At 37.6% G+C, this 18,316-nt stretch overlaps 3 protein-coding genes and 1 long non-coding RNA gene across 7 annotated transcripts; 1 reads left to right on the plus strand and 3 right to left on the minus strand.

The window, feature by feature from the left end:
- CTL17 (C-type lectin 17) lies at positions 1-2,993 on the plus strand (the record flags this gene model as incomplete). Its single annotated transcript, XM_028184178.2, has 4 exons — positions 1-265; positions 985-1,179; positions 1,596-1,838; positions 2,609-2,993. Coding segments are annotated over 4 exons (975 nt in total), but the record flags the coding sequence as incomplete, so codon positions are not given.
- Positions 2,941-7,476, minus strand: LOC114250361 (retinol dehydrogenase 11). 4 transcript variants are annotated; one of them, XM_089733343.1, is made up of 5 exons: positions 7,219-7,476; positions 6,196-6,558; positions 5,381-5,502; positions 4,200-4,401; positions 2,941-3,234 (listed from the first exon to the last, which is right to left on the minus strand). In XM_089733343.1, exons 1-5 carry the CDS (start codon positions 7,334-7,336, stop codon positions 3,164-3,166), a joined length of 876 nt encoding a protein of 291 aa, XP_089589469.1. In that variant the 5' UTR covers positions 7,337-7,476; the 3' UTR covers positions 2,941-3,163. The 4 variants fall into 4 exon arrangements, with proteins under 4 accessions (XP_089589469.1, XP_028039992.2, XP_089589468.1 ...); XM_028184191.2 differs by having other exon boundaries at positions 4,184-4,401; XM_089733342.1 differs by having other exon boundaries at positions 4,173-4,401.
- Positions 7,477-10,281: 2,805 nt separating this feature from the next.
- On the minus strand, positions 10,282-15,568 carry LOC114250332 (retinol dehydrogenase 12). Its single transcript, XM_028184158.2, has 5 exons — positions 14,909-15,568; positions 14,013-14,375; positions 13,649-13,770; positions 12,914-13,131; positions 10,282-10,655 (listed from the first exon to the last, which is right to left on the minus strand). Exons 1-5 carry the CDS (start codon positions 15,024-15,026, stop codon positions 10,511-10,513), a joined length of 966 nt encoding a protein of 321 aa, XP_028039959.2. The 5' UTR covers positions 15,027-15,568; the 3' UTR covers positions 10,282-10,510.
- A 569-nt stretch (positions 15,569-16,137) lies between these two features.
- On the minus strand, positions 16,138-16,412 carry LOC149501514 (uncharacterized). The gene is made up of 2 exons (XR_016324264.1): positions 16,342-16,412; positions 16,138-16,188 (listed from the first exon to the last, which is right to left on the minus strand). It is a non-coding gene; the product is annotated as an uncharacterized LOC149501514 (long non-coding RNA).
- Positions 16,413-18,316: the final 1,904 nt, after the last annotated feature.

Here is an 18,316-nt window from a genome sequence, read left to right on the forward strand (position 1 = left end):
TTAGAAACTGAACGTCCTGCATACCGAAAAGATTATATCTACGAGAAGGCTTTTAAGACGTTTTATAAACTCCACAATACTGCGGCGACGTGGCCCGATGCCAAGATACGATGCGAGGCCGAAGGCTCCGAGTTAATGATACCTGAATCGTTAGATGAGGCGGACGCAATGCCGGTGCTAATCACAGCCGTACTTAGCAAATACAACGGGGTTTATGTAGGAATACATGACTTGTATTCAGAAAGGACATACGTAACTTCGAAAGGTCATTATTTCGTTCTATAGTACGTGATTGCTTCCCTTCTTGCTGCAATCCAGAAGCTTGCTATTCCCAACGAAGATATGTCATTATTTAAGTGTTTTTGTTATTGCTTATGTGGGAGTACGAGCTCAAGATGCACCTGATCTGCGTACTAATACCGATAGTCATCATGACATGAATGCCACCATGCACCTAGTATTCTCTTACAGCTGTTAGACCCTTCAAACCGTAATGCAAGACTGCTTCGTGACATAAATTGTCAGAATGGTGGTACTTCGGTAAGTATCGCAGGTAGCCTTGAGTGGCTATTCCGCACGGTTTGGTAGATGAGCTCATAGGGCTTAACCTGGGAGGACTTGTTAATACTAGCTATAGCAAAAGCACTGCTTCGCTGAATCTTCTATCGGATGGGAATCGCGACCCACTGAGAAGATACACATTGGGTTATGTCTCTGGAATGAATATGAGCAATGTAATGGGCGTAGTCTGATTTGTTTTAAATGATAATGAAAAAGGAATTGACCATTCCCTTCTAAAAATTTATCTAAAAACAAACGTCTATTATAAAAGAAAGACTAGAATAGTCGCATCATTATTTTAATCGATAAGCTATTGCTTAACGACTTGTTTTTATCTTATTAATTAGAGTACCTAAACCAAAATCATAATTCAGTTAAAAAAAAATTTACGAATGTAATGTTGCTATCGATGTAATTTTTTAGGAAAACTCATGCAAGACACCATTTTGAATTTACTTTGGGAGAGAAATGAGCCGAGACCCAACGGTGGTCGATGTTTAGCAATGCAACGGAGCGGTCGCTTTTTCGTGAACCCATGTACACAGCCATTACCGTTCATCTGCAAGACAAAAGCGGAAAAAATAACTTATAATAAAGAATGCAAATCGTTCGATAAACGTGAGTGTGATTGTAGATATACCTTAAACTAGCTCCAGAAATCTAAATAATAAGATCCAATTATGTATTAGGTCGTCGTGGCCTAAAAGATAAAACGTTCGGTGCATTCGTATCTTGCGATGCATCGGTGTTCGAATCCCGCTGGCGGGTACCAATTTTTCTAAATGAAATACGTCCTCAACAAATGTTCACGATTGGCCTCAACGGTGAAGGAATAACACCGTAACTAATAAAAAAAGGCAGGGTTGTAATAACGCGTAGATACAGGTTTACAATTCACATTAAAACTAGTATCCAGGATAGGAATTGGAGTTAGATAAGAACTATAATCACCTATTCATCAAACTTCTTTTATAACTAGCAATGACGTCACAATTATACTGAAGTTATGATTGTTGTGTACTTCTAAAATATAGGATGGAAACTGGGCTCGAAAAATATTTGTTTCTATATGCATACGGAACCGCAAACATGGTATCAAGCCTACATGACATGTTTGGCTTCCGGTGGACATCTGCTTATAGTTAACGATCGCAATGAAGCCAAATATGTGAGGGATTTGTTTAAAGAAACACCTGAAAGGAGAGTTCCGGATAACGAGTTTGCTTTTTTGGGCTTCAGCGACCTATTTCAAAGGCACAATTTTAAAACCATACATGGTAAGCTGCCTCAGAATGTTTTTTCATTGATTTTTAGAAGACGTCACTTTATGAATGTCTTCAGATTGTACATTAGAATCTACCTATTAATTAGTATTAGTATGGATTATGATGGTTTTTAGTCAGTATTCGCCTAATGGTCAAAATTCGAATAAGCTTTTTTTTAAATTCATTTTTGTTTTTTGTTTTTTTTTTTTCAAAAAGCTGTTTCGAAAAAGTTTTTAATAAAAATAATAAACCTCTTTAATAGTTACAAAAAAAGAAATCGGTTCGGTTGACAAACTAAAGAAAAAGATACTGTTTTGTCTTGCTTTTGTTTGAAACTATTTCCAACGATTCGATTGGTGGCACTGGGGCTCGTCGTCATTAAGACAAACGAAAAGGAAACCCAATTAATTGGTTTATCTAATTGGTCTGCCTATTAATTAATAATTATTAGTATAATTACTATTTCTGTGCACTGCTTACGTTTTTCTATTTTTATTGCTTATATGAGTGGACGAGCTCACAGCCCACCTGGTGTTAAGTGGTTACCGGAGCACATAGACATCTACAATGTAAATGCGACACCCACCTTGAGATATAAGTTCTAAGGTCTCAGTATAGTTACAACGGCTGCTCCACCCTTCAAATCGAAACGCATTACTACTTCACGGCAGAAATAGGCACGGTGGTGGTACCTACCCGTGCGGACACACAAAAGGACCTACCACCATTACGTAATGAAATCTAATAAGATGCTTACAGTCAATGGTTTTTTTTTCTTAAAGATCAGAAAATAGAAGACGTAGGCTACTCCGATTGGGATGTCAAGTGCTCCCAAAACGAGAAATCCGTACCCCAACGCTGCGGTGGTGTTCGACGAAATGGTCTTCTGACCACCGGTGACTGTAACGTGCCGGCCATGTTTTTTTGCGAAAAACCCCTCAATGCAACGGTCTCCAAGCAGGCGTTACGACAAAGAGTAAAAAAGGCGAAGCCTGCACTGCAGAGCCAAGCACAAATGAATTCTGCAGACGGTCTTTTTGAAGATATTCTATAATAGCTCTACTGTCTGTACACTATTCGTGGCAACAAAAAATAAAAATACAGTCTTTGCTGCCACCATTTTTAATTTATTTTTAATACCTTGTCCCGCTATAACAGTGAAACATTCGAATACATGAATGTTTGGTATTTAGCGATAAATTTCATTATCCATTTTTGCCAAAATATATATACAACATACAAAATAAAGAAATGCAAAGATTTATATTTTGGTTAGATGGAAGATCGCACAAAAGAAAGTTGATGATTTTTCAGATGATTTCCGAGAACTTCAGTTGTTAATACCCATGCTTTAGAAGCTTCTTCATCACTTCGACATTGTTTTGAGGGATTTTTTCTCGTACAATCACTGTAAGTAACAAACTATTTTAGTTTCAGTAATAAATTTTTAAACAAAACCAGTAATCTTGTAAACATTTGTACTTATATCTTCGAAGAAAATGTTGCTATTGCCTATATTGGTTGCGTTGTAGTTTTAATCGGTTAAGTAGTTGATTTTAACAATAATTAAAATATTTAGATGCAAAACGAATCAAAGACTACGATGCACACTTAATTTCGGATAAGTAATCCGGAATACAAGCGGCACTGCGTGGCCGGCGAGGGTTCTTGGAGTAGGCTACGCGTCTGGTTGTAGTGTTGACCGCATTGGCCTTCCTATCTCTTCCTAGCTCTGTCTCAGGCGGAGATCGGACGTTCAGAGAGAGTGCAGAAAAACAGCTTAGTGGGTGGCTACGGCAATCCCACAAACTCCGCTAGGCTTCTACATGCCGTTTCGGATCCTCCTGATCCACTAACGGTGCTTTTAGGTACTTCAAGCACCGGTCATCGTTCTCATCGAACCCATCGCTATCGGCGAAGGGCTCGGCGAGTAAATTAACCCACAAAAACCGCCGGATCTTCTCAGTGGATCGCGTTTCCGATACGGTGGTAGATTCTGCGAAGCGCTGCCCTTGCTAGGGTTAGTATTAGCAACGTCTTCAGGTTTGAGCCCCGTGTGCTCAATTACCAGTTCGGTGAATCTAGAATAACCCCTCGAAGTTTCTAGAAAAGGTAGGAAAAAAGAGGATTCTAATCATAGATTCGGCAACCGTTCGAAAAAATCACGGCATGCTAAACTTAAACTACTAATAAATACATACAATTGAAAATAACATAAATATTCGCTTATCCTGTTGATCCTGGTTCATATTTCCAAATTAATCGGACGTCTTGAAATTGAAAAGTGAGAATTACGTTGAAAGATTCCGTTACTTAGATAGCTAGATCCGGCTGAGAGAAACTAACGATCACAGTACCTGTAATAAAACCCGCTTTCGTTGGCACAATCCTCGTCGACGGCACAATAGATACTGGTCTGAGCACCGCACCGAGGTGACTTTATGAACCAGTACAAAACGTTGTTGAAGAGCCACGAAGCCCCAGTCCACATGGCTGTGTTCAAATGTCGACCGATTCCCGTGCTGATCACACCCGGGTGTAAGCTGTACGTAGTTACATTGTTAATATTGTGTTCCTGTAATATTAAGAATGGGTCGGTCGCTCGTTTGAGAAGCGACTTGTGTAGATACCATGGCACCGACACATCTTCCTGCGACTAATTCTAACGCTGGTAGCGCTGCTTCAACGGCTGAAGGCCTAAAACGGCGGAAATATGATAATCTTTCTAAAGATATCATTTTTCTTTCATTTGAGGTAGAAACTTTGGGCCTCTGGGGTCCATCTGCTAAAAGCTTTTTTAAGGACCTTAAAAAAAACTATTTGAGACCTCGCGAGACCAGAAGGCCGGTACGTATTTTGCAAACTGGCGGTGAGCTACCACAGATTTTCTATTTATAAGTAGCTTTACCTACATAATTGCTATGTAATATTTTGATAGTACCGTTTAAAGAAAATAAATTGAACATATGCAATTTATCGGTGACTCGGTAGTGCAGTGGTTAGCGACCTTGACTGTTGCGCCGAGTGTCGTGGGTTTGATTCCCACATCAAACATTCTTGTGATTTGTTTGTTTGCTCTTCGTGTGGGTGTTTATTATCTACATATATTTATATATTAAACGTATATAAGTATGAATGTCATTCTCTGGTACCCATAGCACAGGGAATCCTAATTTGGGGCCCGATTAACGTGCTTCACTTATTCCCAGTTATTTATTTATTATTATTTATTTATAATAAACGAAACATCACTCACACGTACGCACATCGAACCGTCCGATGGATTCAAATTGACACAGATACTCCTTTTGCGATGTAGATGGATTGAATCAAATTCTATCATATTATGGATTATTAGATATAATTAAGATTTCTGGGATACAATTGAAATTTCGTGCTCGTGTCTTAACGTTGATAGTGGCATTCATATTTTAATGTATATGAGTTTCGGTAACCAATTAATCATAGATAGGCTGTGAGGTTGTAGAAAAACTAGAAAAAGGTATAAAATATATAAAATCGAGATATAATAGGTTAGTAAATTAATTAATTACCTTTAATTTGAGAGCCAGTGCCTTGGCAAGTAGAACGTTCGCAGCTTTACTCCGGCAATACGCTTCGTAGGCATCATACGGTTTCGACTCAAAGTTAAAATCATCCACGTCGAAGTTATATTCTGTAATAGAATTATCTAACTATTGTAGTTCGTACACTGCAGGCAACGAAACACGTCGAAAAATATGTCGATTACCCATATAGCGCCCACTGCAGTAAAGATCGGAAGCTCTACGCCCGAAATTGCAGCCCAGTATGTCTTATACCTGGAGCATAAACTAATTTAATCGACCAATCTAACTCGAATGGACGGCGTTCACAATGCTGTGCAGAAAAATTTCATCCCAATGACACCGTGTCTCACTCGTAGACGTAAATCTTTGACCAGTATATATTGTGACGACGTGATCTTGCTCTTGGACCACAAGTGATTGAGCCTTTTAACCAGAAAGAGATCATTAAAGAGGTCTATGCTTGGCGTTTCCCTGCCTAATCAGGAATAATGGAGATACACAGAAGAACTATGACGCTCGACAAAGCCCGAAGGACTGTGAGGTTGAAGTGGTCGTTGGTCGTTAGGGACAAGAATTTCTCTATCGCGCATCGGAAAACGCAGCATGGTAAGGCCTCTTAAAAGGTAGACCGGTCGAAGATGACGGGAATGAACTGGTTGAGGGCAGCGCAAGACCGGTCATTATTGCGAACTTTGGGGGATGTCACTGTCGGCTTCTGTTGGCTGATATTGATAAATGCGTGAATTTTTTACCATCTATTTTCTTTACCATGAAAACTCGTAAATAATAGACTAACTTACTTTCGTGTAACATCGATGAGACGAATACGATTCGAGAAGGTCCGTCTTGTATAAATCTTGGTAGTAGGAGCAGAGTCAAAAGTGCGGGTGCAAAGTGATTCGAACCTATGTGAGTTTCGAAGCCATCTGTCGTTTTAGATTCAGGACACATCATCACGCCAGCATTGTTGATAAGTATTTGTATTGTGGCTTCACTGGCAAGTATTCTAGCGACAAATTCACGAACTGACTGTAAACTGCAAAGATCAAGGTGTTCGACTATTATCGAGCCCTTTTCTTTTTCACACTCCGTTTCTTTTTCGATTAGCGATTTTGCTATTTCTGCTTTTGTGAGGTCGCGACAGGCCATAATCACTCGTGCTCCTGAAACCAAAGTGGTTAGTGACGTCATTCATGTTATGATATCTACGAATGCAATTAATAATATTATATCAATTCCAATATCATACTATCTTTTGTTATAATTAATTTGGTAACTGGGCCATATATCTCGGACTATGTTCTGCCTACCTTCCACTGTTGGACAGGCGCCTACTTATCTTCAACACAATTATGTATTTAAAGTTTAGATGCTTGCTAAGCCGCTTCGTAGCGGTTCCGTGAAACCTCCTCGAAAGCGTAAGAATTTATTAAAGAACAAAATTTTAAAGTTGAAAGTCACGCACGCTCCTTCCGTTTCGTTACGCAAAACACGCAAAATTAACAAAACATATTAAAATTGAAATTAAACTCACTTTTTTTCACCGCCCTCGCACCACATCCTAACTAGCAACTAACATTATAAAATGCTCGCCTCCCGTTCGCCGCTGAAAAACCATTAAGAAACCCTTTCGCTGGAGAGGACTTGCATTTGGAGAACATCACGTCAATCACGAGTTTTGTATTCTATGAATCGGGCTGTGTTTTCTCAATTAAATCACATCTCCAAATACCTACCGACTGCGCATCGCATCGCATAATTGTAAACCATTTTCCAAGCGCACACATGCTATTATTCACGCGCCACACCAACTATCTTCTTACCTCTTAAAAAGAGATCCTTCACGGTTTCTAGGCCAATGCCCGAATTGCTTCCCGTAACTATTGCTGTACAGCCTTGTAAACTGCGTTTGCTTTTACACCAACCGCTCAAAAAATCCATTTTACACTATTTCTTTTTAACCTAAATTTTCAATAGATTTGATAATATTCTTATAATAGCTTGTGGTACCAACTTGTGTTTTCCAACGAACTGAGATAGAATAAATTCACTATTATTTGAAATTATTTATAGGTCCACAAAAAACAATAAACGTACGAACCGTAACATAGATAATAACCATTTGTCTTATTTATAAAGCACATACAAGTATATATAATGCGAATCCCTTCCGTCCGCACTAATAGGATTAGACTTCAACGTTTCACGTGCTACTATAGGTACACTGGAGTATTTACATGTCTACACGTGTCCACGGGGAAAATTATTTTTTAAGACATCGAAAAATGAAGAAGCTTACGTCGCGCCCGCTGTTAAAGGGTTAAAGGAGCCTGTAAACATACATTAATACGAGAATAGTCTACTATAGGAGATAAGTCTGAGTCTACAGCTTACTGTATATAGTATGACATATAATATGTACCTATAGTTAAACTATCCTCCTCCAATGGTTCCATGTTTGAACGTTGTGACCACCTCCATCAATGACTTTCGTCCTCACGATGTTGTGCCATCTCGTCCTGTTTTCGGTTACTCCGCAAATGGTAGAGGTAGAGGTAGAGCTAGGTAGAGGGTAGTGCTGATGTTGGGCAAGGTGATAGGTAAACAGTTGAAGTAAGTAGTATAGTAAATAGTATACTAAACAGTCGAAACTTAGACCTAGTAACACGCCAGATGGTGGTAGGTACCTACTGTGGGCTCGCATTTATTTAACATACGACGTCTGATTTAACCGTCAAGTTTATGTAGAGCACACAGCACAGGTGAAACTCTATTTAAAACTGATTAACCGGGCATAGCTTACCGGTATTCTTAATGCTATTAACGAATATGTTAAGCTGGCGACTGACGTAACGTTACGTTACGACGAAATATTACAGGTATCCGCGTTCAGGAGGTACGCGGGATGTATAGGAGACTTGATGGTCTGCAGATGTTGGGAGCAGATCGCAAAAAAAAGAAAAAGGAAGGATACGAAGAATATTTCCGGTTACGAGAGGTCACTCGAAATCGCCAATCGACATTGATATCGATAACAGATTCGATTTCACAGTGCCAAGAAGAACATCTTACTTAATGATTTAACGTATGCTTTACTATATATTTTACTTAATTCATTATAGTTAGATTATTTTAAAATCAACAGGTGCACGTGTCATAATGGCTTGTCGAAATACTAACGCAGGAGATAAGGCTAAATTTGATACTATACAAACATCAAAAGACGATAAAAATCGTTCAAGATCTCTAGCTGTCAAACATTTAGATACTTGTAGCCATCCTTGATAGTTCTGAACAAATTCGGATCCTCGTTAATAATGCCGGAGTGATGATGTGCCCAGAGAGCTATACAAAAGACGGCTATGAAACACTTCGGTCCGCCCTTGCTAATGCTTCTGTTGCTGCCGAAATTGATCGAAAGTGCACCGTCAAGAATAGTATTCGTATCGTCTTTTTTTTTTTCTTTTTTTTTTTCGGGCCGGGGCCGAACCTCCTACGAGGTCCCCGCGCCTACGGGGCGCGCGGGGTATGAGGGACTTGACGATCTGCAAGGTGTTGGGAGCAGACCGCGGGCCCAAGGAATTTTAGGGCTCACCCACTAAACGACTCCCCTCCCTCTCTTCGCCCAAGCGTTAGGGGGGTTACCGCGGTCAACACTGCAACCAGACAACGCGGCTCACCCCAAGGACGACAAGAAGGATAGTCGACGGAGCCTTCGAGGCGAATCGAAGGCTCTGAAACGTCGGCCGTCTCGGTACGGCAGCCTGTCAGGCCGCCCAGACGGTGCCGCTGGTGTCCCGGAATACCCCGCTGGACCAGAACCAGCCTACCGGGTCGGGACGCGATACACCACCAACCGGTTGCTCTTTCGTATCTCCTTGGCAGCGCGCTAGTGCTGGCATCATTGATGCATTGCAGTAAGGTTTTCAATAGCCCTTTTTGGCAGAAGATTATATGGCCCACCGGATAGTGAGTGGTTACGGCCGTTCACGAACGTCAGTAATGGCTGATGCAACATGTATGGCCGATGCCTTCAATGTCGCTGCGCTTTTAAAATACAAGGACCAACCGGTTTCCCCGAGAGACCCCGATAGAGCGACTTTTAAAAATCGGTGTTTTCATACCATCCGAACAAAACACGTGACATGATCCGTTATGTAAGTATAATAGATGAGACTGCCTTTGAGTTACACAATGTGTTGTCCATATAACTCAGCCATCACAGAACACAAGATATTTGACAGATGCCTGAATCTCGCTTACGATATTTTTTCGTGATGTCAATCCGTGTAAGCTGTTAAAGTTTTACGATTATGAAAACATTTTCAGTTGTCACGGGAAACTGTGAAGATTTTACGGATAAAAAACACCTTATAGTACCTACTCTGTTCGCTTATTGCTTACTTTGGCGCCCTGGCAGAGAGGGAGATGTTTCATCTGGGATGCAACTTGCGTAGACACTTTTGCTGCCAGTCATCTAAGTCGCACAACTCGAACGGCCGGCACGGCTGTCGCCCAAAAAAAAGGGAAAAATACGCGCCCCTTATCGATAATTTTGTGCCGTTGGCTTTTGAGACGTCTGGTTGTTGGGGCGCAGAAGCGAAACATTTTTTTTGGTCGACGTAAGCCGGAGACTGAAGGAGAGAGGTTTTGACCCCCGCTCCGGCTCGTTCCTGGCGCAGGGGCTGTCCATTGCTATCCAGCGCGGTAACGCGGTTGGTGTAATGGGTAACTTTGGATCTGGCACGTATACGATAATACTCGTAATTATTGTCACGTAGCTCCAGTGTCGTGCTGCTTTCACTTTTGCACATGATTATATTAAAATAATTGCATATTTAAAAATAATATACACTACTGGGGAAGGTAACTATTAAAACAGCAACTTGTGAAAAAGAAAAGTTTAATTGTAAATGTAATAGAAAAAATCACTTATGTTTACGTAGTATAACAAAATTCTAAGCCTTTGAATTCACGCATACAATACAGACCGATTTCTGTTTGGAAGACTTTTTTATGAGAAATTTCTACACGTACAATAATTATTACAACTAGATTCATAGAAAACATGTATTTATTATGTTTAAAATTAATTCGTATATATACGATTTATATCTACGATATATTTTTGAGATTTGTGAGGTCTTCAGCAGTAAACGGGTTGTAGTCTCCGAGGCCTACTAATTCACATGAAATCTCCCACAGCTTTTGTGCATTCTCGTCGTTTATAACTTTAGCAGGATTAGTTACAGCGCAGTCACTGAAATTATTATTTTTTTGTATTAACTCATCACATATCTTCCATGTAAAGTATCAAATATACTATTTTGCTAATATTAATGAGGTTGTGGTTTCGTTGTAGTGAAATGACACCACGAATTAACTACAATTTTGTATTTAGTTAAAGAGAGATATAATAGAGCGTATGTCTGTCTCGAACTCAATCGAACGAAAGCATTTTCGAATATTCTAGAATATTCTAGATGATTCAGCGCAGGGCCGTACTCAGTGTAGGGCCGCACTCGGGCTCGGCACAAGGTACCAACAATTATTATTATCCCCGGTCTCGGTGGCTACCGCTAAGTCAGCCAGGATGCATTGAAACTATACCAGGTAATAAAGAATGGTGATGCTAATTGAAATTGCATTTAAAAAAGTATTTTTACTAAAAAATAGCAAGCAATGTAATGCAAAGTCAAGACAGCTAGCGCGCGCGTTCTACGATCCCAAGCGACATCTGTCCGCTTGCTTTGCGTTACAATGAGGTTTTACTAAAGGCGAACTTACTAAAACGACAGGTCTGACATTTAATTTATTATAATAAATTAACATTGTTTTCCGTTTCCGTTAGCGTAGTAATTGATAATAAATGGTCGTAATGGTAGAGTAGTAATTGATAATAAATGGTTAAACATTCACAAGGTTTCTATTATATAAGACTACATTTTTAATAACCTACGACGTATGCAATGGCGCGCATTTTATGTTCCAGGATCGGCTTTAAGGTTTTTTTTTAAATCTTTTTTTGTTTTTTGTTTTTGGTGGGTGGGTATAATAGCCGGCAAACTTCTTGAGCATTTGTTGACGTAGTGGGGGTAAGTTTGCGCATGGTACACTCACGTGCAAAAACATTATTTACTCTGCGTCATAATGCAATTAAATTATTAAAATCAACATATGTATTTATTTATATATTTATTAGAACATCAACAAAAAATATAGGTTAATAATTATAATAATTTAATCTTGGGGTAAAATAGATATTCCTTCTATTAAGTCAAAACTAGAGCTGTTGCCAGGTCTTCGTTCAGTTGAAGCGAAGCTGGTATTTGTAATTTTTTTTCGTTATCATAATCTTGACCATTATCATCATCACTGTTTTCATCACCCGAGTCGCCATCATCGTGATAAGTCGACATAGGGCTCATCGGTGTAGTTTACGACTCGGTCGGTTCGATCTTCTTTTTTGTCTATAATTAATTATTTTTTGAAGATATTCGATTCGTAGTAATCGAATGTTACTTTTTTCAATTACCAGCTTCCGATTATTTTCTGTTTTTTTTTCCATCTGAAGCCTAGCTCTTTCATAATTCGTCGTAAACTTCATTCCGAGCCATTAAAATGTATATCTTCTTTAAAATTTTCGAAGCCTTTCTACGGTACGGAGTTTCGCTGCTTGTTTTGTAGTTATTATGATTACATCTTTTTATAACAGATTGAACGAAACTATCCATTCCGGTAACTTTCTTCTTCCCTGATCTTTTCTTACCCGGAGTCCCAAGCACGATGAGCAAGCCAGAGCCTTTAGCTTCGTTAATAATGCACCTAACAGTATTCACTGATGTTTTTGTTGCTTCCGAAGTCTGTTTTACTTTTTCCATAATATCATTCTTCCCCTGTTTTATAATGAAGCAATATACGTCGTACACAATTTTTCTACCCTTTCTTTTGAATCCTACACCAGTTTGTCGCGGCATAGTGTATTTTTTATAAAAAATCAACAAACACTCAACAAATAGCAAAGGCAACAAAGTTAACAAGCAATTATAACAAAATATAACTTAACGATTAATAACGATAGACTTTTCACTGTACGCAAGCGTACTTTTGGGAGCAAGCGGAATGCGGAATGCGGTGCGGGACGCAAGGTTCGACTGATCTACCAATAACGCGCTCGATACGATTTCCCCTGCCGTCGCGCCTCACCCTCACCACCAAAGTGATCTAAAATTCGGTTCTGCGCAGTCAAGGTCATTTGCTCACGATGTTTGCCGGTTACTATATATAGATTTGGTGGGTACTTGTATATAAGTAAAACTGCTCAGCATGCCTTATACATTATGATGAAAAATTAATGTTAACATAGCATGAACTTATTAATATCATTTTAAGTAATAACTGTTTAACTTTACCAAATAAGGAATATGGAAAAGAAACAGAATAGCTCTAAAGAAAAAAAGGTGGAACGTTTTTGTAAACATATCTTAAGGATAAGGACTGATAAAGAAACCTTTTTACCTATAATATAGTCCAGTTTCGTTTGCACATTTTTCATCAATCGCACAGTATATTGTAGTTTGTGCTCCTAATTGTGGGGACTTCATAAATGGAGACAAAAAGAAGCCAATCAGAGATCTTGCACCTCTGAACAGGGTAGCATTTAGGTGACGACCTAATTCAGTTTTTATCACACCTGGATGAAGACTGTAGGTGTTTACTCCTTCAATGTCATACTCCTGGAAAGTTTAAAAAGTCAATATTCTATCAAATTTTTTACTATCACTTGGGCCACCATGGATATTAATTTGATAGTGTCAATTACTGGAACTAATAAATCTGATATTTATTTTATTGTTTAAATAACTGGACGAGCTCATAGCGCACCTGGTGTTAAGTAGTTAACAGAGCTACTGAAAAGCTACCACCCGCCTTGAGACATGAGTTCTAAGCCTTAGCTTTATAGTAAAACGTCTGCCCCACCCTTGAAACCGAAACGCATTACTGCTTCAAGACAAAAATAGGCAGTTACCCCTTACGGGCTTATTAGACGCCGTTCCTACAGTAAAATGTGCTTATGGTTATAGTTTAAATCATAGTGTTTATATGAAAACGACTCAGTTTTATTGCATAATGGTATTAATGCATTGCATAATAGTATTGCTATACCAGTTTTCAAATTGGAACAGCTTATTGTTGTTCTATTTATAATGCGTTAATAAAAAAAAAGAATAAAATTATATAAAAAATACTTGCTTTCAACTTCTTAGCCAGTTCCATAGAGAATAAAATATTGGCAATCTTGCTTTGGGAATACGCTTCAGCAGGAACATATGGTCGATTTTTGTAATTCAAATCATCAAAATTGATGCCATATCCTATTGAAATAGTATTTTATTATGCATTATTATAATTAAATAAGTCAATTTCAAAATTCTTTAAGCATAAAGCTATTAATATTCAAGGTAATAATCTTATAAAAAATAAACATTATCCTATGCATCCCTTGCTTTGATGTTTATCTCAAGAGTTGCATCTGTATTTTACTGACACAATGTTTTATTCAAGGGAATAATAAGATGGGTGTCATTTTGATGAAATATACATGAAGTGTACTTACGAATATGAGCTCTGGAGGATACAGTTACAACCCTAGCCGGTTTACTGTTTCGAATTCTAGGTAAAAGCAACAGTGTTAAAAGAAAATGAGCTAAATGGTTTGTAGCAAACTGTATTTCGAAACCATCTTCAGTTTCTCCCTTGGGACACATCATCACTCCGGCATTGTTAACAAGGATATTGATTTGTGGTTCGGTATCCAAAATGTTTTGTGCAAATTCTCGTACAGACTTTAAGGATGTAAGATCACACTTGGCTATTATCAGATGCCCAGTTTCATTTATATTATTACAGGACTTTTCAATGTCAGCTTTAGCTTCTTCTGCTCTTTCTAAGCTGCGACATGCCATAATAACACGAGCACCTGGACAATTTTTAAATATATTTATAACTCAATTCAAATTAACTCTATAAAGGAATTCATGTGCAACAGGTCCATTCTATTTGCAATTAAATGTAATATATTATATAAGACTTTGATAAGTGACCTGGACTCCTTATGTTACTACTTATTTTGATGAAATCTCAATTCAATACGATATAGACACTTCGAATCCAATTCAGTATTTTTTTAATGACTAGTCTGTTTTAAGTTTGTAGGCAGCGGCTCGGCTCTGCCCCTGGCATTGCTGAAGTCCATGGGCGACGGTAACCACTCACCATCAGGTGGGCCGTATGCTCGTCTGCCTACAAGGGAAATAAAAAAAAATAAAAAAGGTGGTATTCAGCTTGTGGATTCAGGGGAGTAATGAGACCATTTTAGGTAAATGGGCTCAAAACTCCTAAAAGTGAAAATATAATTTCATTTTAATTTCATATAGGTACCTAGGGAAATTTAACTAATCTTATAATTGATTCATAGAAAACAACAATTAAGTAAATTGAAATCCCACCCACCTCTTTTGTAAAAATCCAGAGCGGTTTCCTTCCCTATTCCGGTGTTGCAGCCAGTGATAAGTGCAGTTTTACCGACCAACTTTACTGTGCTTAAACAACGTCCACTAAATAAAGGCATTTTAAATAAATAAATCGATAACTTTCGCTAATTCTGTAAAACTAGCTGCTATGAAGCAACGAAACTACGCTCTCGCGCTGACGTGGTTGTTGAGTAAAGGATAAAATATGTTTTTATCAAGAATATCAAGTTCCAAACAACTACGATCTCAGGTAGGTATGCCGTTTATATCCGTAACGGTACTCGGTATCTGTAGAATAATACGATGCCGCCGCTCCCCTTTTTACCAAGACTGTTTTCAATTCTTATATGCGGTACCTTACTGTACAGAATTATTAATATTAATTTAGACCTTAACGGTACGACGCTTACCGCGTAATCAAATAATATTATGTACCGTACAATGGGGTAAATAGGGACAAAATCGACCTTCAGATTGAATTTTAAAATAGTTCCAATTAAATAGTCACTGCTCAACCAAAGAAATAAGTTGAGTCTTGAACGTACCTAGGTGATAAAAACCGTTACATTATTTTAATTATTCATTTAAAAAAAATAATCGGTAAAATAATGGCCGTCCCAATTTACCCAGCGTCCGGGGTAAATTGACACGGTTAAGGGTTAAATTGGGATATTTGTAAGGGTTGTCAACTCGCAGTACTGCGATATATAGGTAGGTGCCATATAATTATTTATATGGACCGAAATGATGAATACAATCCATAATTTAAGCACAATACACAACATAGTGTAAATTAAGCTGGTTTCTATTCCGAAGCGATGTGACGTGAATGATAATCAACAATACAATGATCAAAAAAAGTACGTGCATGTTATATTTTAGAAAATTATTATTTAATTTCCTTAAAAATCACAACTCTGAACCAAAATCATAAAATAGAATAAAAAATAGAAAACAAAAGGACTGTAAATGCATTAATACAATTTTATTTAATCAACATTTTCAAAATGATCTTTGAGCAAGAGTAAGATATCAGGTGAATAAGATAAAAAAAACAGCTTTATCTGATTACTGCCAATAATAACAAAAATAAAAGAAATTCTTTCTAAGCTAAATAACTAAACTCAATTAATTCACTCACTCATAATTGGATATCTCGGATTTTTAATTAATGTTACATTTAAAATCTGAGGCCTGTTTTTATTTGTGTGTGTTCGTTGTGAATGTTAACAAAATCATGATTCGACGCGTGAATAGATTCTGAAATAACAAAAGTTTTGATTCGATTGAGTTCTTTTAACTTTTAATTTTTTTTATTGCTATAAAGAACATACGACCGTGCAGATATTACAAGGTAAATGTCGCGAAAAAAAGTAATTATATATATACTTTTCATTTACCTATAATACTTACATAAACTAACTGATAAACACATTAACCTTCTTTACATCACGCAATTAAGTGATAGTATAGGCTAAAAAATCTATTATAAGATATCAGTGACAACCCTAACAAGCCATCCCTATTTTGTCTTTTGGCGTTCCAATTTTGTGTTTTCTCGTCCCTAATTTTTCCAGTCTCGTTTCAAATTACCCTACATACGTCCCAATTTTCCCCAAAAAGAAAGGAAAAAATATACATTTTTTATTTTGTCGAAATATTGTATTTAAAATAAGAATATTGCAACTTACCGTTTGTTGTGGTATTTCCAGGTGTATTAAAAACTTATATAAACTGTGATCTTATTGAAAAAACAACGATAATATTACTTTTTTTAAAAGTTCTTTAAGCTGTTTTAAAACGCACTTTTCAACCACTATTTTAAATTTAATTTGACGAATTTTTGGGACCAACTTAACTCATATTTAGTACTTCCATAGTTAACTTGGTTTTTCTTCTATACATTGATAAATATTAATATAAACAAAATTAGGTAGATTCCGTGTTACAGGTACTTTGAGAATCTTCCGCAGGTTTGTCCCAATTTACCCCAGGATCCCAATTTACCCCATGTCATGGTAAGTAATATAAAGTACTTAATAACTTAACAAGCACACACTAAAAGTTCCAAATTATTTGAAAACCCCTCTAAAAACAGAGCACAGATTAACAATTATCACAGATGGTATATAATTTTTTGTCTAAAAATACTATATTTTAAATTTGTGGAAAACCTTTATCACAAAAAATAATAAGTAAAATCTAAGTTAACAGATATACTAAATCTGCTTGCGCTTTCCTATAAGTAGTACTGATAACTTATAGACTTTACACGTTTCTTTTTCATGAAATGCGACACCTGTAAATCCGTCATTTTATTATTTTTTCCGTATTAATGTAGTTACACAATGCTAATTACGTTTCCGATCCAGTCGGACAACCATATAGTCACCGTCGTTCTAAGCTTTTAATTTTGGATCCTATGGATCAGCTCGGTTTTTTTAGGCATTCCAAGCACCGGCTACCGTTCTCGGCGAATCCGTCTAATCCGACATTCGATAAAGGGTTGTTCGAAGGGTTTGACGTGCAACTTAACCCACAGATATGTACAACCTATTGAGTAGTACTGGGTTTCTTATTCAATCTTCTCAACGAGTCGCGATTTCTATCCGGTGGCAGATTAAAGGAAGCACTACCCATGTTAGGGCAGATGTTAGCAAAGCCTCCCAGATTGAGCCCCCTGAGCTCGCCTACATATTCAGTGAAAATAGAATAACCCCTTTAGGCTACTAGCAGAGGGTAGTCAAAAAAAAAAAAACACTAAATTGTTACTTCTTTGTAGAAGTCGTTCGCGAACTCACGCTTTATACGTATTTAATTGATGTAATTGTCTATAGGGTTTTGCCACTTAACGATCATGGGACGGCCGTTTTAGTTTACGGTTGAAATTCTATGAGCATTATATGTCATTCAAGTGATTATTACTAAAATGTGCTCTTAGCGTTCAAAGACTAAAAGGTAAGATTTGGTAAAATAAGATATAGATATAATAAGGTCCTTCATTACTTATTGAGCTGAGTCCCGCGATGCTACCCGCTAACCCGCTTATTGTCATACCACGGGTAGCGCCGCGGGGCGAAGCTAGTCTTAAAAAAAAGTAGCCTAAGTTACTCCTTATATCATCAGCTACCTATCAGTGAAAGTCTCGTCAAAATCGGTCCAGCCGTTCCAGACATTAGCCGGAACAAACAGACAGACAGAAAAAAATTTTAAAAAATGTTATTTTGGTGTATGTACAGTATATATACATACACCAAATAATATATTCATATTCATGTAGTAAAAAGCGGCTATTTCAATATTACAAACAGACACTTCAATTTTATTTATATGACGTATAGATAAAAGATTAGGCTGTATAGTGTGATACCTTAGCCTTTCCATTTGG

Source organism: Bombyx mandarina, chromosome 15 (genome assembly GCF_030267445.1).
Source record: "Bombyx mandarina strain Sakado chromosome 15, ASM3026744v2".
Taxonomy (NCBI): Eukaryota; Metazoa; Arthropoda; class Insecta; order Lepidoptera; family Bombycidae; genus Bombyx; species Bombyx mandarina.